At 32.7% G+C, this 18,039-nt stretch overlaps 1 protein-coding gene across 2 annotated transcripts in view; it reads left to right on the top strand.

The window, feature by feature from the left end:
* LOC110115961 (tetratricopeptide repeat protein 27 homolog) overlaps positions 1 to 18,039 on the top strand; it is a 31,984-nt gene that overhangs the window by 2,141 nt on the left and 11,804 nt on the right. Inside the window, exons 1-5 of one of the 2 annotated variants that reach the window (XM_028694921.1) lie at positions 2,431 to 2,459; positions 7,656 to 7,797; positions 9,007 to 9,317; positions 16,667 to 16,748; positions 16,857 to 17,283. In XM_028694921.1, coding sequence (XP_028550754.1) covers positions 2,446 to 2,459; positions 7,656 to 7,797; positions 9,007 to 9,317; positions 16,667 to 16,748; positions 16,857 to 17,283 — 976 coding nt within the window. In that variant the 5' untranslated portion in view covers positions 2,431 to 2,445. Of the gene's footprint in view, positions 1 to 2,430; positions 2,460 to 7,655; positions 7,798 to 9,006; positions 9,318 to 16,666; positions 16,749 to 16,856; positions 17,284 to 18,039 lie in introns of those variants that run through there. The other variant, XM_028694920.1, reaches the window with a different exon arrangement.

Below are 18,039 nucleotides of genomic sequence, written 5' to 3'. Positions count from 1 at the left end.
GCCGGTCCGCTATCATGTACAGGTCAATCAATATCCAACGAACGGGTCAACCAAACTTTACTTGTCTTTTACACACATTATTATCACATTATAATAGTAATAACGACCAACTATTACTTAATCACATATGCACATTCATTTTCAATGCATTGTAATAAATAAAACATAATTGAGCTTAATTCAGAAAATGTTAAAATGTTCTAACGGCAGACAAAAAAAATCATACTAAAAAAAATTCATATTTTCATAATTTAACCAAATTGCCAAATATTGCATAAAATAACATTATGAAGCTTCAGTTGAACTAAATAGCTATTTTTCTAAATTATTGAGTGAAAAATATCAAATAAATATTCAAAACATTTATAATATCATTTTTTATAACATATAAAAAGTTACACTATAAAAGTTTTACAAATACAAAATTATCGTTATTTTTCAGCAATGGGAATATAAATTTGATTAGAAAATATCAAAAACACAAAATATTTGAAATAAAAAAATAGGGTAAATGTTCCTTAAAACAAGATGAGGAAATCTCCAAATCGACAAAATTACTCCGCAATCTCCAAATCCAAGCTTTTCTTCTCTCTTTTGTTTTCTTTCTTAAAATCTCAAACCATTTCTTTGTTCGGGCCGAATGAAGAAAAACAAATGGTTTTAATAAATGTTAACAGTGGATTAGGATATTTAAATTAAAATAATATTTAATACTATATAATTAATTAAATCAATTTCTTTTAGAATAAATTATTGAAAAATATTCATAAAATAAATCATTTTATTTAAAAAATATTAGTGAAATCAGTTTGCAAAATAAACACTTGATGGTCCAAAAATCACCAATTGACTGACATGTGTCAATTTCTTAAAGATTTTCACTAATGGCCACAAATTACGAAAAAAATAGTGTAAGTAAAATACTACAATAACAATGTTATGACGAAGACGATATGTGATTTGGACTTATATTTACTCCAAAAAAATATTTGGCAGAGTTAACATACGAGTTATTACATGACATTGGTCGGAAAGACTATAGTCGATAGATGATCGGTAGATGACGGTGGTCGGAAGGACTGTAGTCAATGAGCGACATTGGTCGGAAGGATCGTAGTCGGCGGGCAAAAATGGTTGGAAGGGCAGTAGTAGGTGGGCGATGGTGGCCGGAATGATTGTAGTTGAAGTGCGACAATGGTCGAAAGGACGTAGTCGGTAAGCGATTTTGGTCTTAAGGATCGTAGTCTGCAGGCGACAGTGATCAGAATTGTTGTAGTCAACGAGTGATGTTGGTCAAAAAGACCTTTGTCGGCAGGCGACGGTGGTCAGAAGGACCTTAATCAGCTAACGACATTGGTCGGAAGGAGTGTAGTCAGCGGGTGACGGTGCTTGGAAGGACCGTAGTCAACGAGTGATAATGGTAAGAAGAATTGTAGTTGAATGCGACCGTGGTCGAAAGAACAGCAGTCGGCTGGTGATGATGGTCGGAAGAAATGTAGTCAAGGAGCGACGTTGGTTGGAAGGACAATAATCATGCCACTCCCAAGAGTTCGGTGATGGTCGGGAAGAGATTCAGCTGGTGGTGCAAGCTTGAGAGAGATCATTCATTTTTCTTCTCTTACCCCTCCTTTTTGTGAAGAATGAGGCTTTTATTTATAATTTTTTGAGAGTGACATGGTTAGTAAATATGGGGAAGATAAATGACACGTTGGGAGTGTTTCAATGGACGACAAATCATTTATCGAGCATTTGAATGTCTAATGATGTTAGAATTCGGCGATCTTGGGCTCGTTGGATTCTTCTAGACGAGCCGCTTGATTCAGTTATAAGCATGTCACATTTGAATATCATTTGATCATCCAATTAATGTTATGAAACTTCCAAATAAGCTTTGAGCTTTCGATTTGGACCCATTTTGGTTCAGATTGGGCCGATTTTGGTGTCGTTGGGTTCATCTCTTCAAGACATGCAATTTAACTATAAGTTTGCTAAAATTGTAGTTCGGATGGTACCGGATTTAATTTTGGAAGTTTTCAATTCACATTTGCATCAAGATTTGTGCATGGTCAAGATAATTTTTTTATGTGATATATATATATATATATATATATAATTTGAAAATTTGAAAAGGCATCAGAAGAGAAAAAATCATGAGTTCTAGCTAAATTGAAATAATTTCACTATATTTGTTAAGAGTTATAGTAATCCACCTTTCTTTGTAACCAGAGAAGGCGAGATTGCAATGCAAGGTGACTTGTGTTGGACGCACATGGATCTTCAATGACATTGGGTGGATGTGAAAAGGTGATAGAAGTTTATTTGGTGTCAGTAGCATCAAAGGTTGAGTGGTTGAAGGAGGGTTTTGGCGATAGCAGATATTGAGCGATTGATGCTGGTGTTAGCAGTCAAGAATGGACATCGATAGTGGTTAGTGGTGGATGATGAATGACAACAGATAGGTCTATAGAATTATTTGAGTCTCATATTTCTGTTTTCTCCATTACTCTTAAATATATAAATTTATGTATTATGTATAAGTCTTTGGATGGGACACTTTGGTTATTTCAAAAAGAAATCAAGATGCTACATTATCTCTATCAAACAATACAAGTTGATCCCTTTTTATTAATTGGATATTTTAGACATTCATTTTTTAACATGGTTTTAAATTATGTAATTAGAGGCGTGCCTCAAAACTTGCCTCAATTCAATAAAAAAAGAGAGGCAATGAGAGGTCTGTCTCATGCTTGCCAGATGAGGTTTACGCCTTAGTTGGGGTGACACGCTCCTCGAGGCATGCCTTAACGCAATTTTAATACTTTTTTGAAGAGATTTAAGACTTGAAAATTAGGATTTAAGTCATTTTAAAATTTGAATTTATAAAGTTTTTACATATAACTTAACATATTTACAATACATAAATTAAAGAAAACTTGAGAAGAACTGTACAATCTCAAACTCCCAACAACACGTTGCAAAAACCTCATACCCGCACTTGTTCCTGTTATGTTGCCATTGCTGCTTCGCCACCGCTTCTTCTCCTTTTGTTACTGGAACTCATTTTCTTACTTTTAGTATGAGGTAGGCGAGAAAATTATTAAATTAAAATGATGATATAAAAAAAGATCTTCTAACTGATGAGAGTATGAGAATTTTAAGTTCATAAATTATGATATTAGACTATTTGTTTTTGTTGAACTGGGTGTGTGCTTCGAAGGAGGTAGAAATTTATCTTAAGCTTTTGTCCTTTATTTAGACGTGTTTAGTTGTACATCTTGTAGAAATATAATCTGATAAAAGTAGACAATGACAACAATCAATGTTATTTTGTTCTCCATTATTAGTGGTGTTTAGGCTGTACCTTGGTACAAAGTAATATTTTTTCAATGATCCAGGGTTTCTTTAAAAGGCTCTTTATCGATTGGAAATATGACTTTGGCTAGGTAAAGGATGATTTATTCTTCTTTGAAGTTGAACATTTATCAAACAATGCTATATTTTGAAAGAGGTGATGTGTTTCTCTTTAGCTTCTTAGGATGTCTGAGAAGCTTGTATTGAATATTGATTTGATTGTAATATTGAGAGGGATGACACTTGAGTCATGTGCTCATGTATAATAGTGACTAGTTTCTTTGGTGTTTTTCCGTTAGAGGAGACTAAGTCATGATATCTATGAGATTGATGTGAAACCTCTAGACTTTTGGGTAGTGTTAGAATTTTAGGCTGGTAGAGTGAGACCTTTAAATTAGTAACAAGAGGCATTGCTGCCAGCTGAAATGGCGTGGACTTGATCTCTCGAATGATTTTGGTAGCTCTTACCATCTCTCTACATTATGATATGGTAGTTTTTATATTGATGTGAAACCCCTCGACTTTGGGGTGGTGTTAAAATTTCGGGTTGTTAGAGTGAGACCATTAAATTAGTAGCAAGAGGCGCTACCAACAGCTGAAATGGCGTGAACTTGGTCTCTTGAATGATTGAGTTACGTAGTCTTTATTTCCTATCTTTATGTGTTCTGATATGATAGTTTCTATAGAGAATCTTTAATAAAGATCTTGTCTAACATTAGGTGCTCTTTAAGGCGTTTGAATTAACACGCTTTCTTGATATTCCTAAAGAAGTGGAAACTCTATATCTTTTGATGCTTATACTTTGAGGTTTAAGTTGAGTTGAGATTCTATATCTTATAAGGCATATACTTTTTGTTTTTTCAGTATTTAAAAATTGAGACATAAAAAGGGATTGTATCAAATCAATATGCAAATTCACTAATAATGAAATAGTTAATATAAAAAATTAGAAAGCTAAAAATGAAATGTTAATATTTACTTTGATAAGTAATATTCATTGTTAAACAAGCTGACAATAACTCCTTAAAATGGCTGCACATTTAATCTCATAAAAGTTATAAGATGATTTACTACAATTAAGAAATTCAAAAAATAATCAAATGCTTCAAACCCATTTAAGGATGAAAAACAACTCACTTAAAAAATGTCCCTATTCATTTATAGTTTGCAATAATTGCATTGTATATTTTTTACACCATTTTTGAATTTTATCATATTGAATTTTTCCAAACTTGTTGAAGCTGCTTAACTGCGGGTAGTAATTCAACCCGCTTACGCCAATTATTAACTCCACCTCTACTTTCCTCTGTTCCACTCAACCCTCGCCGATGATTTCACCTTTTCCTCTTCTCTCTCTCAGTCATAGCTCCTAGCGTTGACTAGTACCCATCGAAGAGCCATTTTAAATCCTTGCCCGCTCCTCAAAGTGCAAGGTCCTCTCATGAACTCCTCCCAACTGTAGTTGCCTCATCCCTCTCTACTTCATTAAAACCCAAGCCCAACCAACTACACCTTCACCAACCCATCTTTTCATCCAAATCCTGCGATGTCCAATTTCTTGACACTTGTCGCTGATCCGAACTCCCAACGCCACCACTTCAACTATTTTTTTTGCATACACTGTGGCTAGCCATTCCCTTTCCCAACAACTTAAGCCAACCATCACCTCTTCTCCTTCTCTCTGTCTCTCTCAATTCTCCCTTTATCTCTTTGTTATATATATATATATATATATATATATATATATGTGTGTGTGTGTGTGTGTGTGTGTAGCCTTGCCACAAATTTCATTGATTCACTATTTCATTATCGTCTTCACGTCTAATGCATAAAGGTATAATATTCAACCCCTTAAAAACTTTTAAAATTTTGATTGCAGCTTGTTTTGCGTGAAGAGTGTGACTTGTGTGAATTTTTCTTAGCACGACAAGGAAAACTTGTATGTGATGCTTGCGATGCAACAGTACATCTTATGCACATATTTCTTAGCATGACATGAAAATTTATTGTGTTGTAAATTTTCTCGTGCAGGAAACTTGGGCACACCTTTCTTGATGCGATGGGTGTTAAAGATTTTGGTCACAATATTTCAGAACAATAACTTTACATGCTTTTCTTGTCGTGGTGGGTAAATCCAAACCCATATAGATACCTCCTATATGGGATGGATGCCTTGAGGTTTTCGGAACTTGGACTGAACAAACTTGAAAGAAGAATATGCTGGGTATTTATGGAAATGAATGCGAATAAAAAGTTAGGATGGAAGAATATGAAAAAAAATTAAAAAATGAGGACAAAAAGAAAATTTTCAAAATGAGAAAAATATTGCGAATATTGAATACCAAATGGACTTAAAGGGGATTTATAGAAAATGCAACCTACAAGTATAAATAGAGCATCCCATACTCTTAGAACACTCGAAACTTTCGTAGAATTCTATGAACGTCAACTCAAATGGTGTAGATAAGCTATTTCAACCCTTCTTTTTATAGGGGAAGACAACTGGTGAAATTTGAAGTTTTGTAAGAAATTTTGCTCGCATTTCAATAGCAAACATTCGTATAAATACTAAATAATCAAAATTTGGATATTTTCAAGTCATGCACATATCGTTCTCAAACTCGAGCGTCATTTCTCATAAAGCGTACAAGTGTATCATGTACATATACCGAGAAGTGTGCAAGCTCACTAAATATCATGCAAGCGCATCACACATGTTTCTACAAAATGTGCAAGTTCGTCATGTAAGTGCACTGATAAATATGCAAGTGTATTATGCAAATTTATAGAAAAGTGTGTAACTATGTCACACAATGTACTGAAAAACACACAAGTGTCTATGCAAATACATAAAAAATCATGCAATTACACTGTGCAAATGCGCCAAAGGCATGTAAGTACATAAAGTAAACACATTGAAGAATGAGCAAGTATATTGTATAAATGCATTAAAAAATGTGCAAGTGTATTATGTAAATATATTGAAAAGTGTGCAAGCATAGTATGAAAATGCATCAAGTAGCGTGTAGATGTTCAAACCTTTGAAAATGAATTCACCCACATGTGCTTTTAGTAATGTGTTAGTGTCCAAATTTAGATTTCAGAATATCATGTGGGCTAAAGATAAAGATAAACTCAAGTTAACCTTACTCTGAAAATATGCAATAAATTTAAAAATTCTAAAACTATTTTCAATAAAAAGAAATCAAATCCACCAACTAACGTTTATGCCCTCTTTTTAACTCAAATGCAAAAGCCTTTAGCAGTATGCAACTACTTCAGAAGCGTACAATTGCTCGAGAAACGTATAATTACTTTAAGAAGTGTGCAATTTCTTCAATAAGCATGCTAATAATAAAGAGTCGCAATAATTTTTGAAAATATCATTTATATATCCTTTGAAAGCATGCCAAATCAGTAGAAGTAAGTTGTATGCTTGTGATAAAAAATGTGTTAAATGCTTGAACAGTTGAACGTAATGTTTGAGGATGTTGCACAGACTAAAAATAAGTTAGAAATCAAATTTACTCAACTTCGATAATCGTGCAACTATTCCAAAATGCAGACAATCATTTTGAAACTTCACAAAATCTCTTTTTTATAATTAAATTTATTATCATAAATGCATTATGCACTCGAGTTAGAAGCCTTATCTATAGGTAGGGTCGTAAGTCTCACATTTTTGTTTTGATTCTTCTGCTCATAAGTATTGAAGTTGAGAAGATTTCAATCATTTGGCAAGTAGCTACGTAATTTTACAATATAAGTTATTTTCTATTTCTACACTCAAGTATTTTTTATGCATTCTAAGTACCTAATGCTCTGATGTGACTTTTATTTATCCCATCACATTAGAGCTCTCCACATCGATGACATTGTCGTATTTTTAACAAAACCTTTCTCAACTATGGTAAATGGCTTTAAAGATTCATAGCGATCATAAACTGCATTAATCTCTTGATGATCCTGGTCTAACCATCTTTTATGGTGCCTCTCTTCAGATAGTATATTTAGGTGGTCAAACCTTTTTCTACTCAAAACCTTGAGGGTTAAGCACTTGGTATTTTTATGCTGACTTAATTTTCACCAATCCGATTTGATTAAATCCAATGCTCTCATGGGATTAAACATCTTGTTTTGCTTCCATTTCAACTCAATTTGCCTATTAGTTAGGCTTTGCTTTTTGTTTTTTCAAGTTTTACTTGTATTATTATTATTATTATTATTATTATAATATGTTCATGTAAACTGGTTTTCTACTAACCTTGGATCTAACTCCCTTGATGCTCTATTTAATGTGATAGGCCTGTTGGAAAGTTTTCTCATTTCCCTCTGCCATACGGGGAATTTGGGGATGTTGGAAATGGTGCAGAATGGGATTCATGGGCTCGGAGTCAACTTACATCTGTTGGTTGTGATCTGCTGGGGAAATTTTCCTTTTTGCAGGTTTGCGCTTTTAATTATGATAGTAGAAGTGTTACCTGGAGCCGCTACAAATGCCATTGTCTAATGCTGCTATATAATATTACTTTTGTGCCTTATATCTACATTTAACCTTATATGTTTAAGGTGCATGTGCTTTTCCATGGTCATTGTTGTATGATGTAAGGCACACCTTGGACCTTTTTTTCAATGTAAATTACACAAGGCATAGGGGTAATTTATAAGAGCTTTTAAGCCATACCATCGTGTCTTACATAAAGGGTCATACCAAGCAATTTAAAGAAACGTGATGTAGTGGAGAACAATCTAACAGTGCCTTTAGTTAAAAAAAAAAAAAGCTGGAAGATGAGCATGGAGTGAAGCCTTTATGGAAAGGGTTGAGTGTGTTAAACATTATGCATTAAGACACAGAAGAAATCAGGGTAAATGTTGATACAGAAATGTTTAGAGCACAATTACGCTGATGCGCCAGAAGTAAAAAAACAATCCTATTTTTTCATCGCTTAAATATAGTTCACCTAACTGCTGCTCCAACCAAAAATACAGAGATTAGACACAAAAGAAAGCTCGAGCAGGCTTTTTTTTCTTTGCGCTCAAGTTTCAGCTGTTTGGACTTTAAAAAAATCCACTTAAGAATCTTCTTTGTTAAGTGTTTTACTTTGACTATTTATTTTCTTTATGCATTGAAGTACAAGATCAACTGTGCATCAGCGTTCTTATTGAAATTGAATGCTTTAGTCTCAAGCGAACTGAAGATGTTACATTTCATTTGAATGATGCTCTACTACTGATTGCTTGTAAGAACATTTATACAAAGCGATATTATAACTAGGAATCTAACAAAATATGCGGGAACCCACTTTTTGACTTTTTTTAGTAGTCAGACTTTAGTCATTTCCGCTTTCTTCTCAATGACAGGTGAAAAATTCCTTTAACGCTGCAGAAAACCTTTTCATGACTTGAAAGTTAGGTTTTTTATCCTTATATCCTGATAGACTTTTGTTCTTCTTGGATTACATCTACCTTTGCATGGCGCTGGTATTAATAGTTCTTAACAATCACATAGCACACACTGTTGGAAGATTTATCTTAATTGAATTAAGATGGGTGAATGAAATGCCACAGAAAGCTAACTTTCATGTTTTACATACATTGCAACATCTTCCCATGTTTTACATACATTGAAACATCTGATTAATTTCTTGCTTTCAGTACCTTGAGCATGCGAAGGTGATATTGCTGAAGATAAAAGACTTCTGTACAAATTCAGCCAAGACTACATCTTGGTGGTTGTGTAGAGTATTTCTCCTTCAGCAAAGAATTTTGGATGACCTGTCATCATCATTATACAATCTGCTGCAAGTATTTAAAAATGAAGCCTTACTTCAATTTGGTGAGGCGAAGGATGTCGTTAAATATTGGGGTGCAGTATTACATGAAAAAGAAGCCCTGGCTATAGCAACCATATTGCAAGTAGAAGCAGGGATAATAGAATATCATTATGGAAGAATTGATTCATCGAGGTATTTCCATTGGTGCTTTTTATTTATATGCTTTTTTGGACAAAAAAAATGCTGAAGAGGGCTATATTCGTTGCCTTGTTGGGACTGTAGGCTGGGTCAAGCAGCTCAAGCCTGAACCTGTGTTGATGGAGCTGAGATTAAGTTCAACAAATACTAGTTCAATTGCAATTTAATAAATTTACCTCTAAATTTTTATAATTTTATCATCACTTTGTTACTTCTCCATTTTTAACCATCAAGTTTAACTCCATGAGTTGAGGTTCATAAATTTTCCTTTTTTTTTTTTTTGGCATAATTGGTTAATGATATTCAAAGCTATCATGCACATATATATATATTGCTTTGGCTTCCAGAACTTTTCAAATTTATTATCAATTTCGTTATAACTAAAATTACACATTATATACTTAGCATTGATCTTTTAGTCCCTATTATTATTATTATTATTATTATTTTGATTTTGATTTTACCTTTTTAAAAATTATTCATGAAAAATGGATTATTTTCTTTATCATTTCAGGTAATACATACATGTCAATATATTTGGATTTTTCAAGGGAGAAGAAAAAAAAAAAGATAATTTCTGTACACCAAAATGAGAAGAATATGTAGGGTTTTATACCTTAAACTGAAATTGCATTTAGACATAATAACTATCATAACTTCGTATCAACAACAAGTGTAATGTTTATTCAGAGGTCAATACAAGCTAGACTGCCAAAATGGTGTTTGTCGGGTACTTCAATTCATGTCAATGCAAGTTGGACTATCCAAATAGTGCTTTCAAGTCCTTCAAAGCATATAGCTACCATTTAGGATATCTTGGGACTTTATGCGATTTCCTTTTTGGCTCTAAGACTTCTACACTCCTTATTAAGTTGGAGAATAGAAAATTGCGCTATTGAGTCCCTTGATAAAGACATTTTAGCGGGCTTTCTGAGGGTTCATAAGGCAAACAAATTAGCCTTTCTGTTAGCTTCTCATTGATAAAATGCTAGTCAATCTCAATATATTTTGTTCTATCATATTATACAAAATTATGATTGATATTTATTGTTGACTTGTTATCATTTCGCAACTTCATAGGGCCTTCTCACTTAATTCTTAACTTTTCCAAACTAATTTTCAATCATAATAATTCAAAATTTTCTTCGGCCGTAGCCATGAATTCAAAATTTCCATTAGACCCATCCATGATATTTAATTTTTACTCGTCACCAAATTTCTACCAGGAAATGTGTCATAACTAGAAGTTGATTTTCTATCCACTATTGAGCCTTCATAAATCTCATCTATGTAAGCTTCTAATGTGAACTCATTATTTCGCTTAAGTAAAACTCCTCATCCCGATATATCTTTCAATTAGTATAGCACATCAACTTGCAAATGTGTTTCTCTTTAACTATGCATGAATTGACTAATCACATTTACTATTTATGCAAGACTTGGTTGAGTATGGGCAAGCTAGATGAGCTTTCCTACCAATTTTTTATTCATTTCCTGTGAACTGTTGATTCTTCTTTTGCTTCTAATTTTTTATTTCACTCAGTAGGTACAGTTGCAGGTTAGTAACCTACCTTTCTATTTTCTTTCAAGAGGTTTGTTACATTTTTCTACTATGATAGAATATATATATATATATATATATATATTGAGTTTGATATTTCAATTCCAAGAAAATACTTCAGTTTCTTAAGGTTTTTAATCTTAAGTTTCTTAATCAAATGTTGTTTCAGATTTTATTTCCTGTAATAATGATATAATACACACACACACCAGGAGATCATTTACTTCCACTATGTACAAATGTTTGATGAAGAGAGCATGGTCGTCTTTACTATGTCTATTGCTTTCATTACCTGACCAATCTTCCAAACATGATCTGGATGATTGCTTTAGCCTATATAGTGCTTTCTTTAGTTTAGCATATTAATTGTTCCAGTTAATTCAAATTCAATAGGAATGTTCATGTATATTTTTTATTCTTGGTCTCCAAATAAGAAGACATTCTTCACATTATTTGTTGAATTTGCAAATTAAAGTGAGCTTCAAGGGATTTCAAAATACTCAAAATGTTCATTTTTAACACAAGGGCATAAGTTTCTTGATATTGAACTCCATATGTCTCAATGTAACCTTTAACAACTGATATTTGCCTTGTATCTTTCAATAACGCCATTATCCTTGTATTTCAAGGTAAAATCCCTTTTGTAACCTAGTATATTATTCTCTTTTAGGTTTATTAACATTCTCCAATTTGTTTTTTTACCTGCATGCATTCATTTCTTCACTCATTGCATTTTTTTATTTGTCTTGATAATACTTCAGATAAAGTTTTTGGAATAGAAATACTGTTTAGAATAAAACTTCTATGGAGTGAGAAAGGTATAATGCAGCATAACAAAGTTTATTTATAGATGCAAATATTATTTTGTGCATGTTCTAATGCTTTTTAATTTTTATAGCATTAATGCAAAGATCAAGGCCTTTTTTTGGCTGAGTTTCAATAGATCCTTTATGCAAAGGAAACTCCAAACTTAACATATATTCATTAACAGAGCTTAGGGTTGTATTTTGAACTTGTGTCAAGCATGGTGCAATTCTTCTTTTTGAGTATGCCTCCAAAAATCTTATATGGTCATAAATTTGAACATATTTTAGAGTAACATAAGTGGGTATGGTTTCTGGTACACGTTCACATTTAGAGACAAACTCAATGGGGCTAGGAACATTTTGTTTCTAAGATGGCAAAAATGGAGTAGAATGTAGTTTAGTTGGGCTAAAATATTGATTACATTTTTTACCATAAGTGAAATCTTCCTTTGAAAATAAGTTGTGTGAAGTGTGGTTTGTTATTAATAAAATTTATATCAATTGATTTGTGAACTTTTATAGAAGAAGAATGGATATTTATACCTATTTTGCGTATAAGAATAGCCAAGAACACACATTTAATATCTCTAGGGTCCAATTTACTTTCATTTTGACTATTAATAATGCACAAAAAAGGCACAATTGAATATTTTGGATATAAATTCATTGGAGTTTCTTACATGTGGAGTTAATTTGGCAAGGTAGTCAATGAGAGTTTTATATTCCTATGTTTGTGAGGGTCATTTTTTATCATGTATGTGGCATTAAGGGCTACTTTCCCCCAATAAGATTTAGAATATTTTCTTGAAATAATAGAACTCGAGTGGATTTAATTAGTTTTATTTTCTTTTAGTAACTCTATTTAGTTGTGCTGTTATTATGCAAGATGATCCATGAATAATGTCTTCTTTTTTGAAGTAGGAGGTCAAGTATTGATTGAAGTCATCTTCTGTGTCAGACTTAAAACTTTTTATTTTTGGCTCAAAACTGGTTATGAATAATGGAGTGGAAGTTAGGGATCATGCTACTACGATCATATTTTTGTTTAATAAAAATATCTATATGACTCTATTATGATCATCAATTAAGAAGACAAACCATTGAGCTCCTAAAATATTTGGGATGGTTGATGATTCTCATAAGTCTTTTTGGATTAATTGAAAAGAATGAGAACTTTTATTATTAATATGAGAGGGAACGCGAGGGTGTCTTTGTTCTTTATCCTAATTTGGTCTTACTAGAAGTTTATTTGTCATCCTGATAGTATTAACTATTAAGTAGTGATATTGATCATAAAAAGTTCAAAATTCCCTCACTCTAATTTTTGTCCAAAGAAACAAAAAGTTGACAGTATAACTAAATTGGTTCAAATTTAGTAAGTTTTGATTGATAGCTTAGGATATAAACTATGATATTCGGGTAGGAGTCGTACTAGAAATGATATAGGTGTGATTATAGATAAAATTTTGAAGGATGATATTATTAAAATTAACAAAATTGGAGATAGAATTATAGCTTTAAAGATTGTTGTTGATGCTGAGATTGTTAATTGATATTAAAATGATTATTTTAAATATAAAAGAATTGAACTAATATTAAAATAATTATTTTAAATATAATCATTTAAAATATAATTTAATTTATATTGAAATAATTATTTAAATATATATATATATATATATATATATATATATATCAGTTAAAATATTTAAAATGATTATTTAAATATATATGTAAGTTAAAATGTTTAAAATAATAGCAAAGACATTAATCCTATTCTCCCAAAATGATTCCAATTATTTTAACTAATATTAAAATAATGATTATTTAAACCTCTCTCCTCCCACCTGGTCAGCTTTCTCCCTCTTCCTGCCCTCTCTCTCTCTCTCTCTCTCTCTCTCTCTCTCTCTCTATTGTCATCCTCTCCCCTCCCTCTCTCTTTTTTCTCTCTAGGCGAATACGCCAATTTGATTGACGCATTTAGAATGCACCGAGATGTTCGACGAATTTGCTCATTTTTAAATTTTTAGCCCGTGATGCTCCTACTTATTCTCACTAATAAGCAGCTCCTTTTTAAAAATTGCCCTACCTTGATCACGAAAGCTTAATATGGTTTGAGTTTACCATTCATTGGTTCATGCAAAAAAAATTTCTTAATATCATAAAAAATAATCATGTTACTTGTATGAATCACATACAACAACATTCGTTCTTCGTGGACGATTGATATATGAGTAATCTAAACTTTTATTTACTTAAGATAGTTTATCATCTATTTTATGAAGCTAATGTTTGAATTTGTTGGTTTTTTTATTTTTAATTTTTAATTTTAGAACTATTAAATACAATGAGTACATCATGATGCAATTGTAAAGAATTGCCATATCATATAGTAAAAAAAAAGAACAATTAAAGATAACATAATGATATAGGAGAAATTTTTCATTTGATGGATGAGAAGATCCTTAAACGCTCTTTTTTTATTGTGCCTTATTTGTAGCCTGGTGAACCGTGGTGAATTGGGATACATTTTTTCAATTTTTGCCTCTCTTAGCAAATAGGATTTGAAACCTCCTATATATTTGTGTTTTGATGCTCAATAATATCATTAGAATCATAAAATTGCTCATTATCTAGGTTACCATCATCCTCAGTAATTGGCTTATCGTGAGGGGATATCATATTTGGAAGATCTGAATCAATGCTATTGCATGCAGATGAGGTATTGGTCATATCTTTATTCCTTAGGATAGCAAGGGATGACTCTAATTTGATGATAAGTTATAAAATTGGTTCCAAATTTTATATACAGTCTTGATATGAAATTAGAAGGAATTACAACCATCATGTTTGAATGTAGATTCTGATTATGTTAGCCTTGTAAGTGGGTGGAAATATCAATAACAGATGATTTACTCTGTTTTTGCCGAGCCTTGAAACAATCTGAGAAGTTGTGCTTAAAAATTTTATGAGAACAATATGAATGTATGCTTTTTAAATGCAATATTCTGCCAATAATTATACGATGTGTAACCAACTGAACCAACCCAAACCTCCTTATCCAAAGGAATTATAACGTTCATTTCAATTAAATCCCGAGTCAATGATAGCCTAAAAAGTGAGCAGTAACAGCATCCACCTGAAATACATTATTAAAACAATAGAACTCAAGTAATATATGGCAGATTAATTGAAGCAGTGTAAATGAAGTATAGAAACAATCACCAAAATTGGAGTGATAGGTGTCTTCAACATTAACGGATGAGTCAAAGTGAGGAGATCACTTTAACTTATGCATTGGGTAGTCACGTGCATTGTAAAGTAAGATCGATGTGAGAAAAGTTTATAGATAATATAATAAGAATATGATGAGGATCCAAAAGCCAAGCAAAGAGTCACTAATCAATGCAAGTTTGACATAAATTTATGTATCAGTTTAAGATTGGAATGACCCCTAGAAAATTTGCCCACAGATTAAAAAATGGAATTGCTTGCTTGTAAATCTCAGCTTCAATGAAACTAAGAGTAGGTTTATTCTGAAACGTTGAGGGTTATCTGTGTTTAGATGGGTCTAGTCCTAGTTAAAAAAAACAAAAGGAAATGGCTGTACGATGGGTGTTGAAATCCTGAAGCCTTCATCCCCCAACAACATTAATGAAGTATTACTGAACGCAGGTATTAAGAGTAACGATAACCACTAATGGTCTCAAAGTGGGAGGGGGAATCGTAGGAGAAATAAGGACCATTAGAATAGATGGTTGGGAATGAACATTAGCTCCAATAGTGAAACAACTAATCCATAGCTGGTGGATCAGGTGATGAGGGGGCTGGTTAGGATCGATTCAAGAATGGGGATTGGGAGCTCAAACACTGATTGGATCAAATCAATAAAGATGAATAGAGTAAAGATGCTAACATGAGTTATTTTGGTTGGGGAAATGCAAACGGTGAATGAAGAAGAGAAATAAGATTGATGAACAAAATTGGCAGGGAAACCACTTAGACGAATTTGACGGTACTGGAGCTAGGAGCAGTACGTTGATGCTAGAAGACATTGTCGTCAAAGGAGGAACCACCTTGGGGGACCGCTAGAACGGAGAGGGCAGTAAAAGTTGAAGAAAGGAAGCCTTCGAGAAGCAGGATGTATTAGTGCAAGCATGCTAGGATATCGTGTTGAGTTGCCACTTGAGGCTTGCGGGTGATGGAGATGGGCTTCTAGGAAAACCTAGTTGAAATTTTCTGATGTTGGATTTGAATATGAGGTCATGTTGGTTTTAGGTGAAGTGGATTGATTTGGAGCGCAGTTTTGTTTATTGGGTTTGTGGGTCATTTTCTGTATGCGATTGGATTGCAGTTTTTTTTCTTCACCGCTTAATGGACAAACAACCCTGACTGGCTATGCCAATCATAGGATCGGGTAGAACAATTTCATTTCTTTTAATTATTTTTCCCACTCCTTTTCATCAGTGTTTCTAGATTGATATTTCAGTGTTGTATTACTTGAGGATGCTCAGAATATGAATAAACTTACTCGCTGGAGCATTATTAATTTCTTTTGCTTGTTTTCTTTCCACCTTTGTTAAAGCATTAATGTTTATATGTAACTTATAGCTGAGAGTCATTTTCTGCCTCTGTTGTTTCAATATGTATGAATATATAATGCATTGCATATTCCAGCATCAACAGTTATATAAAGAGTCCTACATTAACTATATACATTTCTAGAACTATTGTTTTCTGCTTATCAAATCTGACCAGCAATTATGCTTCCATTGTTGATGAAAAAATTGTTGAAAATTTTGTCTCTCCGTTTTAGCATTTTGGAAACTCCACTAAATATTGTTGCACTACTAAACCTTGTTTTTTCATTTGATTGACATATGTTATTGGAGGCCCTTTTTCTAACATTTTTTATGGGTTTCTTTCGCTAAAATGGAATATGCTATTTTTTGTAAATAATATTGTCTTGTATGTAGGTTGCATCTTGCACGTGCTGCTGAGACGTTTGGAACCAATCTTTCTGTTACTGGAGTTCTTGGCTATCGGACAATCCACCAGGTGCTTTCTATAGTTCAACGGTAGTTCAAATTTACTGCACTTTTTAATATTTGGTATCATCAGCCTCAGCCGATATTTTTAAAGCAACTAAATTGTGTTTTCCTGTAGGTGGATGCAAAGCCTCAGTTAGTACTTATTGCTAATACAGGTCAGAAAGTTAAGGGTAATGGAAGTTTAGAATCATTCTCTCAAGAGCAAAATGTTTGTCAAGAAATACTGGATCGAAAAGAGAAGTCTGATGCACTTGATATCAACATAATTCACGGCGAAAAAGGCGTTGGAAGAACTACAGGATTATCACGGGTGCAGTCAGATAATCATTCCTGCAAAAATAGGTTAGATTTTAAATCTAATGGTCATTATGAATGTGATATTTTGATGGCACCAAGATTGATACAAGATGCAACTACTGTCGGAGCCAATGGAGAATTTGCTATCATTGGCAAGGACGTGATGTTAACATCAATCCAACAGGTCATCATATTATCACAATGCCTTCATCTTCAAAGAACCAAGCGGGATGATGAATTGTCAAGTAGGTTGCTTTCTTCTGAAATGGTTCTTATGAGTTTTTATTTTTTACAATCTTGCCATAATTTTCTTGATACCTTTTAATGAGCTTCCACCTACTAACGGATGCCCTATCCATACATGGTTAAATTCATACCTATTTGAGTGCCTTAGTTTATTGTGAAAGAGATTTTTTAGGATATGGGGGAACTTTGTTAAACAAAGTGGTCATACTGTCACACCACAATGTTTTGTGCTTGATTGTAATTGAAATTTGAATTGACCATAAAATTCAACCATCTATCTAATTTACCATTGAAGAGGGCTAGGCCTAGATACCAAATCTCTCTCAAAATTATATATATAAATCTATATGGTGGGTGATTGCTATGTATTTTGTATTTGTTTTAACATTACTGCTAAAGAATAGGATATAAGAGTACCGCATCTCTGTTGAACAACAAATTTCCTTTTTAGGAGTAGCTTCTCAAGCTTTCACTATTAAAACTAGAAAATGCCTATTCCTTGCATTTTTGGCAACCGACAATGTTCTCACATGCATCTTGCATTAACTTTCTTCCGATAATGTTTACTCATATTGAATGAAAGAATGAGAATCCTTTTGTTTTAAACAAAAAAGAAGAAGAAGAAGTTTTGTTATCCCAATTTCTTGCTGGACTTAATCTCTTCTAAATTGAATAATCTTCATTTAAACTGAGTGTCATGGAGTTATGCACGGACATTCTGAAAAAAGATGAATGCTGTCAAAGCAAGATTTCAA

Source organism: Dendrobium catenatum, unplaced genomic scaffold, assembly GCF_001605985.2.
Source record: "Dendrobium catenatum unplaced genomic scaffold, ASM160598v2 fragScaff_scaffold_594, whole genome shotgun sequence".
Classification (NCBI taxonomy): domain Eukaryota; kingdom Viridiplantae; phylum Streptophyta; class Magnoliopsida; order Asparagales; family Orchidaceae; genus Dendrobium; species Dendrobium catenatum.
The sequence above is the reverse complement of the archived record's forward strand: the minus strand, read 5'-3'. Positions and strand labels throughout refer to the sequence as shown.